The sequence below is a fragment of the Stegostoma tigrinum genome, chromosome 4 (genome assembly GCF_030684315.1).
Source record: "Stegostoma tigrinum isolate sSteTig4 chromosome 4, sSteTig4.hap1, whole genome shotgun sequence".
NCBI classification, from domain to species: Eukaryota; Metazoa; Chordata; class Chondrichthyes; order Orectolobiformes; family Stegostomatidae; genus Stegostoma; species Stegostoma tigrinum.
The window spans coordinates 105,685,270-105,704,346 of NC_081357.1; the positions used below are offsets into that span (position 1 = coordinate 105,685,270).

At 39.4% G+C, this 19,077-nt stretch overlaps 1 protein-coding gene across 3 annotated transcripts; it reads left to right on the forward strand.

Moving 5' to 3' along the window:
• The first annotated feature begins 743 nt into the window (after positions 1–743).
• LOC125452261 (transmembrane protein 14A) lies at positions 744–15,893 on the forward strand. Of its 3 annotated transcripts, none has more exons than XM_048530448.2 (5): positions 744–1,077; positions 4,492–4,576; positions 6,005–6,106; positions 11,308–11,363; positions 14,343–15,893. In XM_048530448.2, exons 1-5 carry the CDS (start codon positions 934–936, stop codon positions 14,466–14,468), a joined length of 513 nt encoding a protein of 170 aa, XP_048386405.1. In that variant the 5' UTR covers positions 744–933; the 3' UTR covers positions 14,469–15,893. The 3 variants fall into 3 exon arrangements, with proteins under 3 accessions (XP_048386405.1, XP_048386407.1, XP_048386406.1); XM_048530450.2 differs by lacking the exon at positions 14,343–15,893 and adding an exon at positions 11,468–14,336 and having other exon boundaries at positions 745–1,077; XM_048530449.2 differs by having other exon boundaries at positions 749–1,077; positions 11,308–11,395.
• Positions 15,894–19,077: the final 3,184 nt, after the last annotated feature.

Here is a 19,077-nt window from a genome sequence, read left to right on the forward strand (position 1 = left end):
CTAAGATCTGACTTGTGCAATATTATTTGTCAGCTGGAATTATAACAATATTGGCTTGGTTCAATGTAGGAGGGAACATAATGTTTGAAATAGGGTGATAGTACACGTATATTAATGGGTGGAGTATAGGCATTAAGATTGGTGAATTGCAAGGTACAGATGGCCAGATGGAATTATAATGCTGAGGTGGGAGCAGAGACCTTGCTCAGAAAAGGCTCAGCTGGGTATTAAATATTCTTGAATAACATACTGAATGTTTGGAAAAGTGAGAGGAGTGCAATATTGATTGAGGACAGCTTTGCAGTGCTGGCGAGAGAGAATGTCTTACTGAGGTTAAGAACACAATCTCTTTGGCAGAGCCAGGGAACAAGAAAAAGTTGTAATGACATTGCTTAAATTAGAAATGTAGAAAAACCAGTTTGTAAATAAATTAGAAATGCAAGAATTGTTACACATATCATGGGTAACAAATTATCTGTGTGCAGACTGGGTATTAATATAAAGTGCAGACAGGGTCAAGAGTTCCTGTTGTGGGTTAAGGACAATAAGATTACAGAGTGTGGAGCTGGAGGAACGCAGTAGGCCAGGCCGCATCAGAGGAGATGCTGCGTAGCCTACTGTGTTCCTCCAGCATCGGCAGTTCTTAGTATCTCCGGTTGAGGAGAATGTTTTTATTTGGCCTCATTCCCATGTGAAAACCACGCCCCATTGTGGACCCAGTTGCAATATCACTCTAACACAAAAAAATAGAAACTGCTGGAAAAGCTCAGCAGGTCCGGTTCGCATCTGTGGACGGAAATCAGAGTTAACGTTTCGGGTCGTCTGACCCCCTCCTCATCTTCAGAACTGCTAATCCCAACCGAGCGCTCATACTCTCACCCCTCTGATCATAGCCTACCCGTCCTTACTTCCTTCGAGTCACCTTATAAGAAAATGCCAGCTTTTCTTCGCCTTTCGTTTTATATCTGCCCTCTGGTGGCAGATGGTAAAGGAGAGGACGAAGGCGGAAGTGTAGTTTTAAAACACGAATTAAATTCAACACGAGAGGGGAAAAACATTCTGATACTAAAAACAAAGGTAAATGGAAGCATAACCAAAGTAAATCGACAATGGGTGTGAAAGTATCTTTTTCGAAGTCATTCATTTTTTGGTCAATATGGCGTCGAACATGCGCTGATATTCGGAAATGTTTATGTAATTGAGAAACTAAACACAATTCTGTCTTTCGGTAAAAGCAGCTGTAGCGGACTGGAATCTAACAGTGCAGCAAGGCAGGACAAACAAAGGTTGGCCTTCTTGGAGGAGCAAAGATTTTCAAGTTTTAATCATTTGTCGTATTTAACAGAAACATTTGTAGCCGAAAGAGAAAGGCATGGGCTCCACTTCTGGCCCAGTTGCATTGTGCAGTCAACACAGATTTTACAGGGTGTTACATAGTCTGTACATTGTTTGAGCTGAGGAATTTATTAGCGACTAAGGCTGAGTCTGCAGTTTTGTTTTTATGAAAAGGAAATGGTTTTTTAACCGTTAGCAGTTGCATTTCGGCATGTTTTATCAATTGAGCGAACTTGCCAGCTTGTGAAAGGTGAGGAAATTACAACAGAGACTGCGAACCGTTCCCTTTGCATTGGATTTAAATCTGTCCAATTCAGCCTCTTTTCACCAGCTTTGCTTTTATTTTGGGAGAAATACAACTCCATTCCAAATTACCTTTTTGTTTTCCCTCATCTCACGTTGAATGATATCTATCGTCAGTGCTTAAATCTAGTTGATTGCAGAAATGCCATGCTTTGGCACCGAGCCTCAGAAATCCGTGAAAACTGCGGTTACCCCAACCCCTGTGAAGTGCCCTTTTGCGCTGTTTTCATTTCTGAGCCTACCCTTGTATCTCCATATTGTACTGCAGAGTTCTTTTGTAACAATTTTGAACTGAAAACTGTTTAGCTGATTTGGAAATAGTATCTGAGGCTGGGCTGAGAGACAAGTATGTTTTCTGACTTGCCTCAGTTGTTGAAAGATGGGCTGTTGCGTTCTGTGGTGCATTTAAATAAAGGTAGGTGGGATATGGAATATGGTGCTCATGGGTCACTGATTTTGTTTTGGATTGACTTTGGCGTTTCTAGGTTATTCTTCTCATAACATTACTCAATTACAACACACTGGGAATACTTAATTGCGTCGTGACTGTTTGGGATATATTTGAGAGCAGTCAGAGTTCCTGATTCACGTGCTTCTGAACATCCCCTCGTGGTTTGTGCTGTTGTGGGATATAGATGGCGCTTGGATTTTGTGCTGAATGCTCCTTGCACGTTCATGCTGGTGTCCCAACAAATCAAAGCAGGGAATACTAGCAGGAGGCAGGATGAATTAGTTCAGCCCCTTAAAGCGCAACAATTGTGCTGCCGCAAAATGTTTTTTTGAGTATAGTGGAATCATTTGTTTTTCCAATTAGTCTGAGTTCCCTAGTTCTGTGGGATGCATGCATATTTGCCCTTTTAATTAATCAATGTTTTGAGGTGTGATAATACTGTTATATGTTCTGAGCTGGATATGCGATCTTCATACAAGCACTTCTTGAATCCCTTCCAGGGCAGACTGAGCAAACAGTTGATGACATGGAATCAGTTATAAAACAATTGTATGAGGTCTCGTGTCACGGTGGTAATGTCGCTACTTCTTGTCCTTTTGCCTCGTAACAAGTTTGAACAGGTTGATTTTGCTTTTGCTTTTTTGTAAAACTAGCATGACCAGAGTCTCAGTTTATACAGCTCCAAAGGTGTGTAATAACATCTCTAGCTATGGTTATTTGAGGAACATATTATTTGGGAGTGGTCTTGACAAAAAGTTATCAAGTGCCATTTAAAGTTCCCAACTGTAGCATTAGTTTGGAGCATTTGAGAAATAATGAAGTGCAATAGAATAGGTGGAAAGTTGCAATGAAGAAGTAAGAAATTCATAAATGAATATGGATAAGTGAAGTGAATGAGCCATGAAACATGACAGATGGTGTTTTATGTGGATAAGTGTGAAGTTATCCATTTTAGTCAGAAGAATTTTTTTAAAATATCAAAATGGAGAGAAACTTCAAAATGCTTCAATACAGAGGGACCTGGGTGTCCTAATGCATGATTTGCAGACAGCTAGAATACACACATAACAGGTAATAAGGTGGGTGAATGGAATTTTGGCATTTGTTGCTAAAGGAATGATTTATAAAAACTGGGAAGTGTTTTTGCCATCGTGCAAGGTATTGGTTAGATTGCATATTAAGTACTGTATAGAGTTTTTTGGTTCTGTTTCAAAAAGAAGAATATTATGGCAATGAAGGTAGTTCATACTATTCACTAGATTCATTCCAGAGATGAAAGTCTTGTCCGATGAGGAGAGATTGAGCAATTTAAGCCTATCCTCGCAAGTTTAGAAGGGTAAGAGATCTAATTTGAGGTATATATGATGCTAAAGGAGACTGACAAAGTAAATGTAGAGGTGATATTTCCCCTTGTGGCCAACATAGAGTGTGCAGTCATAGTTTTAGGCCAAGAGATGGCAGATTTAAGACAGAGATGAGGAGGAATTACTTCTGTCACAAGGGTCATGAATCTATGGAATTCAGTACCCCAGAGTGTGGTGGATAACAGGATGCTGAAAATTTTTAAGGAAGATACAAACAGATTTTTAAATAATAATGGGTTGAAGGATTATAGGGAGAAGGTAGGAAAGTGTAATTGAGGTCAGGATGAGATCACCCATAATCGTATTAAATAATAGAGCAAGCTCAAGGGGCTGAATTGCTTACTCCTGCTCCTAGTTCTTATGTTCTAAAGTTTAATCCCTAAATATTGTTGCAAGGAACCCAGGAGAAAAGATTTGATCTTTGTTTTGTTGATTCTGTCTCTTTTAATAACTATAAGAATATAGAAGGTGTGAATATCTGTCATTTGATTGGGCAAGACTGTAGCAAGCAGAAGGCTTCAATTAATCTCCACAGATGTGGCCAACCAGATATGCCAGTCCCGCTCAGGGAGCAACTTGTTAGGTGTTATTATGGTTAGTTGATGTATGACCACAGAAAATTGCAATATCAGGATAGTTAGCTATTTTTGCTGGTTGAAGTAGTAGGAATATGCCATCCTTCAGTGTGAAGGAAGTCTGATATCTTCTTTGATTCCCAGCACAGATGTCCTTGCATTGTTGAAAGGTGAAATATTAAACATTCCTGGTACTTTCCCACAGGCAAAGAAGGGAACTTACCCCAGGTCATGTTTGTACATTTCCAGTGACTGACTGAGTGAATGACACTGCCTGAGGCTTGGGAACGGGCCACCCAGCTGCCCTCTTGGGGAGCCCTAAATAGAAAAGGATGTAAAAACAGAGAGTCGTTGTTCTCAACTGCACTTAATTTTTTGTTTGTGTTCCTTTTTTTTTCAAGAGAGAAGCTGGTATCAAGTATAAGATTTTTCTTTCTGTTCTGTCTCCCCACACCCCTGCCAGAATTCAAGAATGTCAATCGATTGGGTAAGCTTTTCCTATGCTGCTATTGTGACGGTGGGTGGCATTCTGGGATATACTCGGAAAGGTAATGTACTTTTATGGATACTGTTAACAATTTATTGTGTTTGGTACTTCCCCAAAAAGTGTACAAATAAACAAGGCCACTTAATTATAGTTCAACTGTCCCTCCAAAAAAACTACCAATTCTGACAATCTCTTGATTTTTCAAGTATTGTAGGTTTTGCTCCTGATGAATAGACATGGAGCAATTTGATGCTTCGAGCTCATTTCACCATTCAATAAGGTCCTGGCTGATCTCATTGTAATCATGACCCCATTTCCCTGACTGATCCTAATATCTTTTGACTCCCTTGTCTATCAGATATTCAAGGATGAGTAAGATAGATAGGTTTGATAAGACAGCTCCTACTTCTGGAGGAAAGAAGTTCACAGACTAATAAATCTCAGAGAGGAAAAAATATTCCTGTCTCTGTCTTAAAAGACCTCTTAAACTGTGTCCCCCAGATCATGTTTCGCACCCACTGCCCAACCTTGTAAATTCCCTCAGGATTTTAACTGTTTCTATAAGATTACCTTCATTCTTGAAAAATCCAGGTGAGTTTTTGTTCACTCTGTTCAATTTGCCTCCGAGTATAACCCCCTCATCTCAGGCATGAGTCAAATGCATTTATTACTTTGAGTACTCTTGGTGTGAAGAATTTTCTTCTGTCCTAATATGCCCTGGATTAGTTTGATTTTTACCACATCTTGTTCTTCTGCTGTTTGAAGTAATATTCTAGAGTTGTTTTATCTATCCTATTTGTATCATCAGTACCTTTGATTTCCCATCAATAATCTTAAATGGTAAAAAGCCCTAGTTTCTCTAGTCTTTGCATTTTTTAACTTGTTCCCTGTTATTTTGGACTAGGCAAATGTGCTATCTGAACCTTTCTTTTGCTTGAGAAAAGCAATGGTGTGAATCTTGAAACTGCTTATTGTCAGATAATGTTAAAAGTTCAGGAATTTCTCATCAATTGATATTTACTGCTGTGTTGGAGTAACTTCTGTTTGACACATCAACTTTCAGACAAAAGCTGAACTTTTTCAGACTTGCCTTTACTTAGGAGCTTTTAAAGCCAGGAATTTAAAAAAAAGGTTTTGTTTCTCTTTAGGCTGCCTCTACACTCATACGCCAGAGGCAAAAGTTCCTGTTCAAGCCACCTAATCACTTTGTCTTATTTTATTTCAAATATATTCCACTTAGAATTAAATTTGTGATAAAAATTTACAAATTGATTATTTCAGAAACAGTGAATGCAGTGTAACTTTGAGCATTGGGTAATCTGAGTTTCACCACAGTAAGATCTATACTTGTAAGCAGCTGTACTTCTGATTAGCGTAACAACGCAGTATCATGGCAATATTTACTGACTTATAGAAGATACATGGAGTCAGCGGCTTTGAGGAAAAGAAAGTGAAATAACTCATTTATTTGTGTTGTTTTTTAAACTAGGGAGTGTGATGTCTTTGATGTCTGGACTGCTTTTTGGATCTCTAGCAGGATACGGTGCTTATCAAGTTTCAAATGACCCACGAAATGTTAAGATCTCATTGTGTGAGTTCCTGAGTTTTCTATTCTTAAAGAAGTAATATTTTGCAATGCAACATTTGGATTGAGCTGCCAGAGGAATTGGTAGAAGCTGGTTCAATTATAACTTTTAAAAGCCATCTGGATGGTAACATGGGTTTAGAGGGATACTGGCAAATGTGGCTAAATTAATTTAGGGTATCTGGTTAGCATGGACAACTTTGACTGAAGGCTCTGTTTCTATACTGTACAGCTCTATGACTCTAGAACTACTGCATAAGGCACACTCACTGCAAATTCAAGCCCTGCCTTTGAAAAGCAATATTTTTAAATCAGAGAGCATCCCTTATGATCGGATTTTGATCAGATCCAGCGAAACAAGATACAACATTATTAAAATGGCGATACAGTAGACAAAGTACAGGATATTGTTTGGGCCACTTTTGGTATGCAGTGTGCAATTCTGGTCTCCCTCCTACAGGAATTATGTGGTGAAAGTAGAAAAGGTTTAGAAAAGATTTACAAGGATGTTACCAGGGTTTGAGCTATAGAGAAAGGCTGAATAGGCTGGGGCAATTTTCCCTGGAGTGTTGGAGGCTGAGGGGTGACCTTCTAGAAGTTTATAAAATCATGAGGGACATGGATAGGGTAAATAGGGAAAGTCTTTTCCCTGGGTTGGGATAGTCCAAAACTAGAGGGCATAATTTTAAGGTGAGAGGTTTAAGATATAAAAGCGACTTAAGGGGCAACTTTTTCACTCAGAGGGTGGTGCATGTATGGAATGAGCTGCCAGTGGAAGTGGTGGAGGCTGCTACAATTAGAACACTTAAAAGGCATCTGAATGGGTACGTGACTAGGAAGGGTTTGGATAGATGTGGGCCAAATGCTGGCAAATGAGACTAAATGTATACAGGATATCTGTTCGGCATGGACGAGTTGGACCAAAGAGTTTTCTTTTCCATGTTGTATGACTCTAAGTGCGTGGATTCTCCACCATAGGCTGAGAGACACGAACAGGTGGGAAGGCCAGACTGAGAGCAGAGCACCAAGGGACAACAGAAACAGAGTCAAATGAGATGCAGCAAAAATGGGTACGCCACTCCTGATTCCAGTTTAGTTTGGTTCCAGTGCAGTGTGGTTATATCACAATCAGGGCAATGACACTGAAATTATGTTCAAGTTCATCAGCAGGAGCAACAAAAAATGTAATTATATCTTTAAAACAAAGTGACTTAGTGACACCATTGTTCTTTTTAGGAAATTATTTAAGTCGTCTTAATTTTATGGTGGTTGTCACTATAGCAACAAGTACAAAATATTTAAATTTTTGCATCCAGCATATAACAGCTAATTTTACCTGAGACCTTTCATGTTCTAATTTTTTTTAAGAGGAAGAAACATGGACCCAAAATGGCTGCAATATCTGCCCACAGATTGAGGCAAGCTGCACAAGAAAATGTTGAATTAATCAATCCATTTTCAATGAAATTACCATTTTTTAAATCTAAATTAATTGAAACCAGGCAACTGAACCAATGTCAAGAAATTTGCAAATCCTACGTAATTCCTACATGGTTTGATAGTTCTAGTATTGAGAGATAAAAGACCCGTCTGACAGTCAGTTTGAAGGAAAATAGAGCTAGACTCAGGAATACACACTGCGTATTTCAGCAACAGCCTTTCACAAGCAGAGTAGCAAGAAGGAAAAATTAATTTACAACAAAGATGTGGCATCAAGAAGCAAAACAAGAGCCAATGGGAAAACTATCTGCTGGTTGGAGTCATACGTGATTCAATGGAAGATGGTTATGGCTAGCGGAGATCAGTCATCCCAGCTCCAGGACATTTTTTTGCAGGAGTTCGTCAAGGTAGTCTCCTTATCCTAACCATCTTCAGTTTCATCAGTGACCAACTTCTGTCCATCATAAGGTCAGAATTGGTGCTCTGCAATCATCAGTGAACAATATTCAGCACCACTTGTGATTCTTTAGATACTGAACCCAAATGCAGCAAGACCTAGACAATATCCAGGTTTGTGCTGACAAGTAGCAAGTAACAGGCACACCACACAAGTGACAAGCAATCTAACCATTTCCCCTTGATATTCAATGGTGTTACCATCACTGAATCCTACACTGTCAACATCCTGTGGATTTACCATTGACTAGAAACTGAACTGATTTAGCCATGTAAATACAGTGGCTTTAAGAATTGGCCAGAGTTTGGGAATCCTGCAATGGGAAACTCACCTTTTCATTCTCCAAAACCTGTCCACTATCCAGATTTTTATTGAATTCAAATTCCACCATCTGCCATGGTGGGATTCGAACCTGGGTCCCTAAAACACTACCTGAGTCTCTGGATTAACATTCCAGTGATAATACTACTCGGCTATCACCTCTCCACATTGGCATCACATCCACAAGCATCCACTCCCTCCATCAATGAAGCTTAGGTACAGTAATATGTACGATCTACAAGATGCACTGCAGAAATTCACCCAGTATCTTTAGACAGCACCTTCCAAACTCCGGACCACTATCATTTAGAAGGAGAGGGCCAGCAGATACATGGCAACACCATTGTGTGCAATTTCCCCTCAAAGCCACTCACCTTCCTGATTTGGAACTATATCGCCATTGGGTTAAAATCCTGGAACACCTTCCCAAATGGTATTGAGGGTGTACTTTTACCAGATGGACAGCAGCAGCTCAAAATGACAGCTCACCACAACCTTCTCAAGGGCAACCAGGGATAAGCAATAAATGCTGGCCTAGCCAGCAATGCCCACATCCCATGAGTAAATTTTAAAAAGTTGCACCGTGCTTCGTGTGTCTGTCTCTGCCTATTTCCCACATCATCTTGGAATATAATGTGCAATGAGAAAGAAAATTGGGCAAATAATAATTCTTGGACCACAGGGCTGTTTGCATATTCCACTACTGCTGACTGTACAAATCAATCACTGAATAACTGTGGTTAAGAATCTAATGCCTCAAGGAATCTAAGGATTGTTTAACTGCATAAACTTTGTTTTCCCTGTCTGTACAAGACACTTCCTTTTAAACATATTTACATCTCATTTTTAATATTTTTTTCTCAGTGCCAGATAATAAAAATTCTCTTCGTTTGGCTTAAGATAAGCCATTGTAATTTGCACCCTCATTTTCTGCAAACTATGATTAAATTAAAGTTTAATAGCTGGATACTAAAAAGTAATAGATTTGCTTGTTGCTACCATTTTCCTGAATTTTATTGGATAACATTCAATATCGATACCAGTTATCCACTGACACTTACTACCTTGCCTGGGGGGCCACCTTTCACACTGCATCAAAGCTGAGCCAAATCCTGGCTTCACTTGACTTCCATAGACTCACGCTCTACACAATGAATGGTACAGGAGCAGGAATCCACCTCATAATGTTTAAGAATTAGAACAAAATCCTTACCGATGCCTAAGGTAACATCATTTTTCGTAGCACCAAACAGAGATTAAGACAGGCACGTTTCTGTTCTTCGCAGCATTATGACACAACTCATACTGGTTACTGCATCTTCCATTTGTGACTTGAATTTTTTAAAAATCATTTTGATTTGCAATCATAGAGATACAGTTTAAGAATAAGGGGCCTCTCATTTAAAGAGGAGAAAAAGAGATTTTTGTTTTCTCAGATTTCTTGAGTGTCGAACTGTCTTCTCCAGAAAGTGGTGGAGGCAGAGTTACTGAATATTTCTAAGGCAGAGATAAGGAGATTCATAGCTAACAATAGAGTCAAAGGGTATCCTGTAGTCAGGAAGAGTCTGTAGTTAGGTTAGCAATGATGTTAGTGAACAGCGAAGCAGAAAATGAGAGATCAAATGGCCTACTCCACCTAATTTGAATGTTTTTTAGAGAAAAGCAACAAGTTTCTGCTGTTTTAAATACCTGCATGTTCTTGATATAGAATGGTCGTTTCTATTTTCACAAAGCCAAATTTTAAAAATAGTGAGTAAGATCTAAGCGATAGTAGGAACTGCAGATGCTGGAGAATCTGAGATAACAAGGTGTGGAGCTGGATGAACACAGCAGGCCAAGCAAAGCTTGGCCTGCTGTGTTCATCCAGCTCTACACCTTATAATCTTAGTGAGATCTAAGCATTGTTGCAGTTTCCCTATTGTTTCTTGTCCAACTTTTCAGCCTCTTAAAAAGCTTTTGATCTGTGAATAAAGGAAATAAAATATAAATTTGATTTTTATTTCACGTGTCTACGTGTAGTGCCCTTTAGCACCACTAATTTACTGACCGTAAAGCATGATTATAGCCAACATTAATCCAGTTATTTCTGCAAGTAGCTCGCACAACTTGGAGCTCCTTAGCTTTATGAGCCCTGGGAAGTAATTTTCAGTGATCAACATTTGAGGCTTCACTTCAAGTAAAGCAATTTGTCTTGATTTTGTTAATAAAACAATTCATTTCAGTATGTTGGCCAATAAAAATGAATTGTTTAATGTTGAGCAATTTTATTTCTTTTCAAGGGGCAAAAGAAATCAGTTTGTCTGGGTTAATGTAGTCCATTCCCATCAAATTGCCTCAGGTCATTATTCCTTATGTACTGGTTTAATGATTTCAGTTCTTCACACTGTGTCACATTGAGTAAGTTTTTTGTTTTATGTTTGGATCTAAGGAAGTCAAAGGATAGGGTCCCTTTCAAATTTGGCATTCTTGCATCTGCCCTGATGAGCTCAAGTCAAAAATCTTCAATAGCATTTTCTTTCTCGGTAATACTTGTATACAATATATCTTTGTTCTTCAAGTAGATTCGTCAATTCATTTATTCAGGTAGATTAATCAATTCATTTGCACTTGAGGCTTTGAAATGGAAATGCATTGCAATGTTGTGAAGTAAGCCAGAACTGGCCAAAACAAATCAAATAACACATGTCTTAGTGAGTGGTGTACTAATACAATTGCAGCACTCCTACTTTCAGTCAGTTGAAACAAAGGTTTTATCATACTTCTACAAGATGGTGTTACACAGCAATTATGGAATTAAACAATGAAAATTGCAACTCTGAAGTTAATGTTAACAATGTTTCTGACAACTGGTGCTTCCAGAGGTTCCTGTTTTGGCAAGAAGATTTCTAATTGTCCAGATATAATTATTGCTAATTTTATATTGAGCTTTTGATGCACAAGTTATTTGCTGCTTCAATTTGCTTAAATATTCTTTTCCCTTCAATAACAGTAACTGCAGGAATTTTGACCACAGTAATGGGAGTGCGCTATAAAAGGTCTGGAAAGGTAATACCTGCTGGTCTCATCGCTGGGGTCAGGTAATATTTTCTAATATTCATCATTCAGACTTTGACTTCTGTTCAGTGAACCAACTGAAACTTTATTTATAGCGGACCTCGAATTTGCCGCTGACACGGATGTAGCAAACAATGTCTCACCTCTCTGTGTTCGAATGCTGGAAGTCAAGCCCCAATGTTCCTGAAGTCATCACAAAAGTTAAGAGATTTTTAAAAGTACCCAAAATTCCCCAATTTACCTGTCTTTTAGGTTCCTGTTTACTGAAAACACTGACCAGGTTTCTATACCTAACAAAATCTACTATTTACTAGTAACAAATAGACTTTTGAGGCTGACATGGCACAATAATTGTGTCCCTCCCTCTTGCTCAGAGAAGCAAGGTTCAAATCCTACCCACTTCAGAGATGTGTCATAAAATGCCTGAGCAAGTTGATTTTTAAAAAAATCTATTAGTAGTGAATGGGCTGTTGTATTGCAATAGGGTAATGTAAAGAGATGGAGCAATTCCTAAAACTTGTGCAAGAGAATTTTTCTTTAAAAAAGGTAAAAGTTTACCTGCAGCAAGAGCTTACTTTATGAACTGTCAGCATATAACTCTACTAACTAAAATTGTCATTCCTGTACAAATTTCCTCTTGCACAGACAAATTGGCAAAATACAAAGCATGTTATGGACAAAGGGAAAACTGGTAAAGCAGTTCAATGGTTCCTCTTCACAGTGGTTGCTGAGATGGCTGTTGTGCTGGTCAGAACACTGCTTCTCCTTGTCCAAATAGTTTCCACTGGTTTGCCAGAGGCACAGGGTGGCTAGTTCACTTATAAAAGCTCTCTGACGAACCAATTAGATCAGAGCTTACAGCAACTGCTGAAGGAAAGATAGGCCGGAAGTGGCTGTTACTGCAGAGAATATAGAGAGTGAGAGAGAGCTAAACTGTTTGTGTCCCAAAGACTTCTGTGTATCTTGTTCACAACTCCACGCTGTTCACCTGTCTGAGAACCAATCATGTGGTGGTTGGCAGGCAGAAGTATTTTGTCCTTGGCGATCACGAGTCCACAAACAGATCTGCTACTTGTTGTAAACCAAAGCTCGTTATGCACAAAACCTTTCTGCTGCAGTTTGTCCACAATCACTGCTGTAACCCACAGGGGTACAAACAATGACACATTGAGTATCAAGTTATTTGTTTTCAAACCATGCAGCGATTCTTGCAATCTGTGGGTTTAAAACAGTTCTTTCCCTATTTCAGTGCACAACTTAAAAAAACACCATTAAATTATGAAGACACTGTTTGGACCATAAGACCACAAGATGTAAGAGCAGAATTAGGCTATTTGGCTCATCGAGTCTGTTCACTGTTTGATTATGGCTGATATGTTTTGCAATCCCATTCCCCTCTTCTCCCCATAACCCCTCACTAATCAATAAACTATTTATTTATTTCTGCCGAAAAGACACTCAGTAACTCGGCTTCCACAGCCTTCTGAGGCAGTGAGATCCACAGATTCTGATTGAAGAAAATCTTCACGTCCGTTCTTAATGGTCATCCCTTCATTCTAAGGCTGTGCCCTCGATCTCTTCTACTCGAGAGAAGATCTTCGTGTCCGCTCTACCCAAGCCTCTGTTTTCGCTAAGTTTCAATGAGATCTCCCCTCGTCCTTCTGAACTCTGAGAACTGACCCAGAGTTTCAACCAATTCTCATATGACGAGCCCTTCATTCCCAGGATCATTCTTGGAAAACTCCTCTGGACCCTCTCCGAGACCAGCACATCCTTCCTTAGATACGGCGCCCAAAACTAGTTAAAATATTCCAGTTGCAGTCTGAGCAAAGCCTTATACAGGCTCAGCAGTACATCACTGCAGTTGTATTCTAGCCCTGCCTGTCCCTCCACCTATCTTTGGGTCATCTGTAAACTTACAAGTAATGCACACAGTTCCTTTCTCCAGATCATTAATGTATAACATGAATAGTTGTGGTCCCAACACTGACCCCTGCAGAACGCCAGTGGTCACCCGCTGCCATCCAGTAAAAGACCCCTTTGTCTACACTCTGCCTTCTGTAAGTCAGCAAATCCCCTATCCGTACGAGTAACTTGCCTCTAACACTATACACTGTTAACGTATTTAGCATCCTCCTGTGCAACACCTGGTCAGAGGCCTTTAGGAAATCCAAATTGATCATGTCCACTAGTTCTCCTTTGTCTAACTTGCTCATTATCTCAAAAAACTTTGACAGATATGTCAGGCATGACCTCCCCTTAATGAAGCCGTGCTGACTGAGCCCTATTTTACCATGCACTTCTAAGCACTCCACAATTTCATTCTCAGTAATGGACTCTTAACATCTTGCCAACGACCGAGGTCAGACTAACTGGTTTATAATTTCTCATCTTCTGCCTCCTTGCCTTCGTAAATAAGCGTGTTACTTTAGCAATTTTCCACTCCTGTGGGATCTTCTGTGTCTCCAGTAATTCCTGAATGATTGCAATCCATGCATCTACAATCACAACTATCTCCTTCAGAACGCTGGGGTATGGTCTGTCTGGCTCATCTTTACAGCAAAAAGGAGGAGTGTTCATAAAAGATTAAACTAACTTCAAGATGGCATTGGCTAGAGAATGGTCACAGTTGGCAGATGTAAATTTTATGTAGAGAAGTGTTTGGTCACGCACTTTAAAGGAACAAAAAGGCAGGGCAGTGTAATTCACAGAGCAAATGCTGACACATGAAAGAAGTGACACTGCAGGATACAAATAGTTAATTTCTTGAAATTTCTCAGCAGAGATCTGGTGCTTGGGAATTGTTGATTCTGATGTGGTGTAACCCTGTTCTGACCCTGAGAGTGGAGGATTGGTAGAAACCTTTGGGAAGAAAAAAGTGTACTTTATATTTATTGTTCCTTATCACCACGTTATCTAAGTTTATGTGCTGTACAATCTCTCTCAAAATGATTTTCTTCTTCCTTGCAGCCTTTTTATGGTTCTACGATTGGTATTTATGATGCTGTAAATCTACAATCAACTCACTACAATGTAATATATAAATACCTTTTACACTACAGTAATCTTTTAGATGGTAATTATTCTGCAAAATGATTCAAGAGAAGTCAAACTTGCTATAAAGTAACACTCTAATCATAGGGATCCATATTGTAGCAATAATTGTTCTTTGAGTTTACAGTGTATTACTTTGTGTGCTTTTGAATCCAAAAATGTAACTCAGATTGGCATGAATTTCATCAAAACTCTCTTCCAGATGGTATTATTGATGAAGTAATTCTTATACCTAATTGTGAAGCAGATTCATAAACCTCAGATGTTTACATACAGATCTAATGGGCACCTGATATGTTTTGTCTGTTTTTTAGAACTTTTGAATCAAAGTAATAAATTCCTAACTAACCTTGCTGAACTTGATGGTTCTTCTAAGACTTTTGATTTTAAAACACACCTCTGTACCCACTTGTTTGTTCTACACACAGTGAGATAAAGTTTAAGGTGAATCTTTGGAGGATTTATAACCATATGCCATCTGATCAAAAATCCATTAGTCGCCTACTGACAGATTTATGTTTTTCCACTGAACACAACATGTGCCTGATAAGTGTTCTGCCCACTGGGAAGTGAAGTGTCTTGGACACTGTTAGCAAATATCAGATAAACTGGTGAAGCAAAAAGTGGAGCTTTTATCTGGGCAACAGATCTTGTCAGGAACAATCATGACTGATTATTAAGGACAAGATTCATTTTAACATGGAGAATGAGTGTAACAGTCTTTTTAGAAGCCGTTATTAAAAGTATTCCCAATCTCAAGTTACATCTCGAAATTCTTGACTATTTTGAAATTAATTAGGTAAAAGTACGGTTTAGGTAAATGCATCTGGCTTCCTCTTTTGAGACATGGTCAGACCCTGCTTCTGTAGTTCTCTTTCTGTAGGACTTTACACGTGCAGTGACTTAACATTGTTGTTGTACAATCTGTATTTCAAGGATCTGCTAGAAGTAAGGAGCCAAGATAATTCCACTTAAGTTGACCAGCAAGATTGTATTTACTCATGACAATGCCTTAACAAATGCCCAGGAAAAGCAGTGCAGTTGATATTATCTATGTTCATGAAGAATGTTTAGGACTCCAGTTATTGATGAAAATGTGTGCTTGGAAATAAACTTGACCACAATATCCAACCACCGCAAGAGATATATGAGAATTCAATAAACTAATTTCTTTATTGCATGACCTAGTGATGAGCTCCAGTTGGTATATTGGCTGTGGCAGTCAGAATGCAATTGAATTATAATGCCATAACCCAAGATGAGATTTGGTGATGGTGTCCAGAATCTGTATTTATCCTGATATAATTTATATGTGCCTCTAGTAAGTCTAATTGACTCTATTTTCCTTACAATGCAATTGATATTATGTTCCTAGAAAGTTAAAGCTTTATAGCAATGCTAAAACTATCATTGTCTTTATAAGAAGTAAGTCTGTATTTCTTCAATAAAAATATACTTTGCTCTTTCCTACCTGAACTGTGTTATTTGATTAATGGGCCAATTGTAGTAAGCTGACTAAGTTTGTCCTCAACCACAATTATCTACCATTAATTATTGCTTTTATCTTTCTGGATATCATAAATACTAGAAGACAGATGTTGCTTTAAGAAGAATTTCAGAATTGAGAAAATATTTGTATTAAAGTACGGAAGCATCATAGCCACAGTACACAGTATGCTCCCATAAACAACAGTGTCACAGTGACCAGATGTTAATTGAGGTACAGTATTGATTGGGTTCTGGGCTTAAATTTTCTACTGTTCAAAATTGTGATCTTGTATTCTCAGCCAACAGGGCAGAGAGGACCTTAGTTTAAAATGTTAGCCAAAGCGCAGCACTTCAGTACTGCTGTGGAGCAACAACTTTTGTTTTCATCCTCAAGCCTTAGAGTTGGACTTGAGTCCACATCCCTGTGACTCGAATGCTGCCAGTTAAACTGCAGTGTCAGTACATAACTGAGATAGCAAGAACTGCAGATGCTGGAGTCAGAGATAACACACTGTGGAGGTAGAGGAACACAGCAGGCCAAGCAGCATCAGAGGAACAGGAAAGCTGACGTTTCAGCTTTGTTTTTTCAGTGCATAACTCATACTTTATGGTGCAGTGGTACTGTCCACACCTCTGGGCAAGGAAACCTGGGTTCAAATCCGACCTGGTACAAAGGTATGTAATAACATTTCTACACATGTTGATTAGAAAATATATCTTGCCAAACCATGCTGCCAGCACAGGAAAATAGCAAGATAATAAAATGTGAGGCTGGATGAACACAGCAGGCCAAGCAGCATCTCAGGAGCACAAAAGCTGACGTTTCGGGCCTAGACCCTTCATCAGAGAGGGGGATGGGGAGAGGGAACTGGAATAAATAGGGAGAGAGGGGGAGGCAGATCGAAGATGGAGAGAAAAGAAGATAGTTGGAGAGAGTATAGGTGAGGAGGTAGGGAGGGGATAGGTCAGTCCAGGGAAGACGGACAGGTCAAGGAGGTGGGATGATGTTAGTCGGTAGGAAATTGAGGTGTGGCTTGAGGTGGGAGGAGGAGATAGGTGAGAGGAAGAACAGGTTAGGGAGGCGGGGAAGAGCTGGGCTGGTTTTGGGATGCAGTGGGGGGAGGGGAGATTTTGAAGCTTGTGAAATCCACATTGATACCATTGGGCTGTAGGGTTCCCAAGCGGAATGTGAGTTGCTGTTTCTGCAACCTTCGGGTAGCATCATTATGGCACTGCAGGAGGCCCAGGATGGACATGTCATCTAAGGAATGGGAGGAGGAGTTAAAATGGTTCACGACTGGGAGGTGCAGTTGTTTATTGCAAACCGAGTGTAGGTGTTCTGCAAAGCGGTCCCCAAGCCTCTGCTTGGTTTCCCCAATGTAGAGGAAGCCACAACGGGTACAGCGGATGCAGTGTACCACATTGGCAGATGTGCAGGTCCTTGCCTCTCTTCCTGTGTGCAACAACTAGCTACAAAGAATTTTGGGATGTCTTGAAATTGTGAAGTTTCAAGAGAAATGCACCTTTTTTTAACTTTGTCAGATCTTTTAGGCAGTTTCATTTTCAGTGGCTTTTATGCATACCTTATTCCACACATATCTTTCTTTGTAATGTGGACATCAACTTTTACTGGAATTGTTGACGTTAGTGGCACAGAAATAAATCTCTGAAACCTAATGTAACAAGTGTATTTTAAGAACAATAAATATGAGTTATTGAAATATCAAATACCCATTGCATCTGCAACTCTGTAAACAGAAGACTGAAAATTCAGAAAAGTATCAGGTGTCAAACCTGGACTGAAATAACAAAATCTTTTGTTGCAGGACAGTTCAGAGTCAGTGATGAATGGAATTAATCATGAGGTCCAACTTCAGAATTCAAATGATCATGTTGGTAATGTCAACCTGCCAAAACATTATCAAACAGTAAATAAACAATTAACCGAACATCATATTGGTAGTGTTAAATAGTGTCCGTTGAAATTAAAACGTTAAACAGACAAAAACATCTCTTTAGTCAAATGCTACATTATGTCAGAAAGATGAAAAGAAATAACTAAATTATGAAGCACCTTGGGGTCTAGCCATAACTCAGATAATTCTTGGACATACAATCATGAAATGAAACTATGCTGATAACACCATACAGGCTGGAATATAGTGAGTCGTTATGTATGAGCAGCTTAAATCCAGAAAATAAAGAACAACAAAGAGCATAAGACCAACCAATTCAAATGCACAGATATGATGAAAAGTTCTTGGACATGAAGCCATCTTGAATTCTGGGAATTGGCAGTTACACAGATACTATTGAATGGAAAATGCAGTATACTTGGATTGTGCAGAGATCCTTACACAGCAAAGGTGGCAACTATTAAGCAGGAATTGAATCTTACAGTAGTTCTACTATGTCTTTCTGAACAGCAAGTGAACTGACAACTTCATTTTAGAACAAACACCAACAAATGTCAAACTGGAAATAAGATAAAGACAAGTGGGTTGGAAAACTATTCCAATAAGTCCCGGGGTGGGACTGAAACCCAGATCTTCTGGCTCAGGGCCAAGAACACTACCCTCTGTACTACAAGACTGCTGCACAAATAGATGTAAGCAAATTCAACTAGTTTCCTCACAACAAACAGCGACTTGTTATTGGAGCTATAGAATTTTAGTGTGGATTGAGGCCTTGTGGCCTATCATGCCTGTGCCAGCTATCCCCACCTTACTTCAATCCCATTTTGCAGCACTTGGCCCACAGCTTTGTATGCTTTGGCATTTCAAGTGTTCATTTTAATACTTCATAAATATTGTGATCGTTCCCATCTCTACCACCCTTTCAGGCAATGAGTTCCAAATAACCACCAGCCACTGGGTACATAGAACATAGAACATAGAACAGTACAGCACAGAACAGGCCCTTCAGCCCACAATGTTGTGCCGACCATTGATCCTCATGGATGCACCCTCAAATTTCTGTGACCATATGCATGTCCAGCAGTCTCTTAAATGACCCCAATGACCTTGCTTCCACAACTGCTGCTGGCAACGCATTCCATGCTCTCACAACTCTCTGCGTAAAGAACCTGCCTCTGACATCCCCTCTATACTTTCCACCAACCAGCTTAAAACTATGACCCCTCGTGCTAGCCATTTCTGCCCTG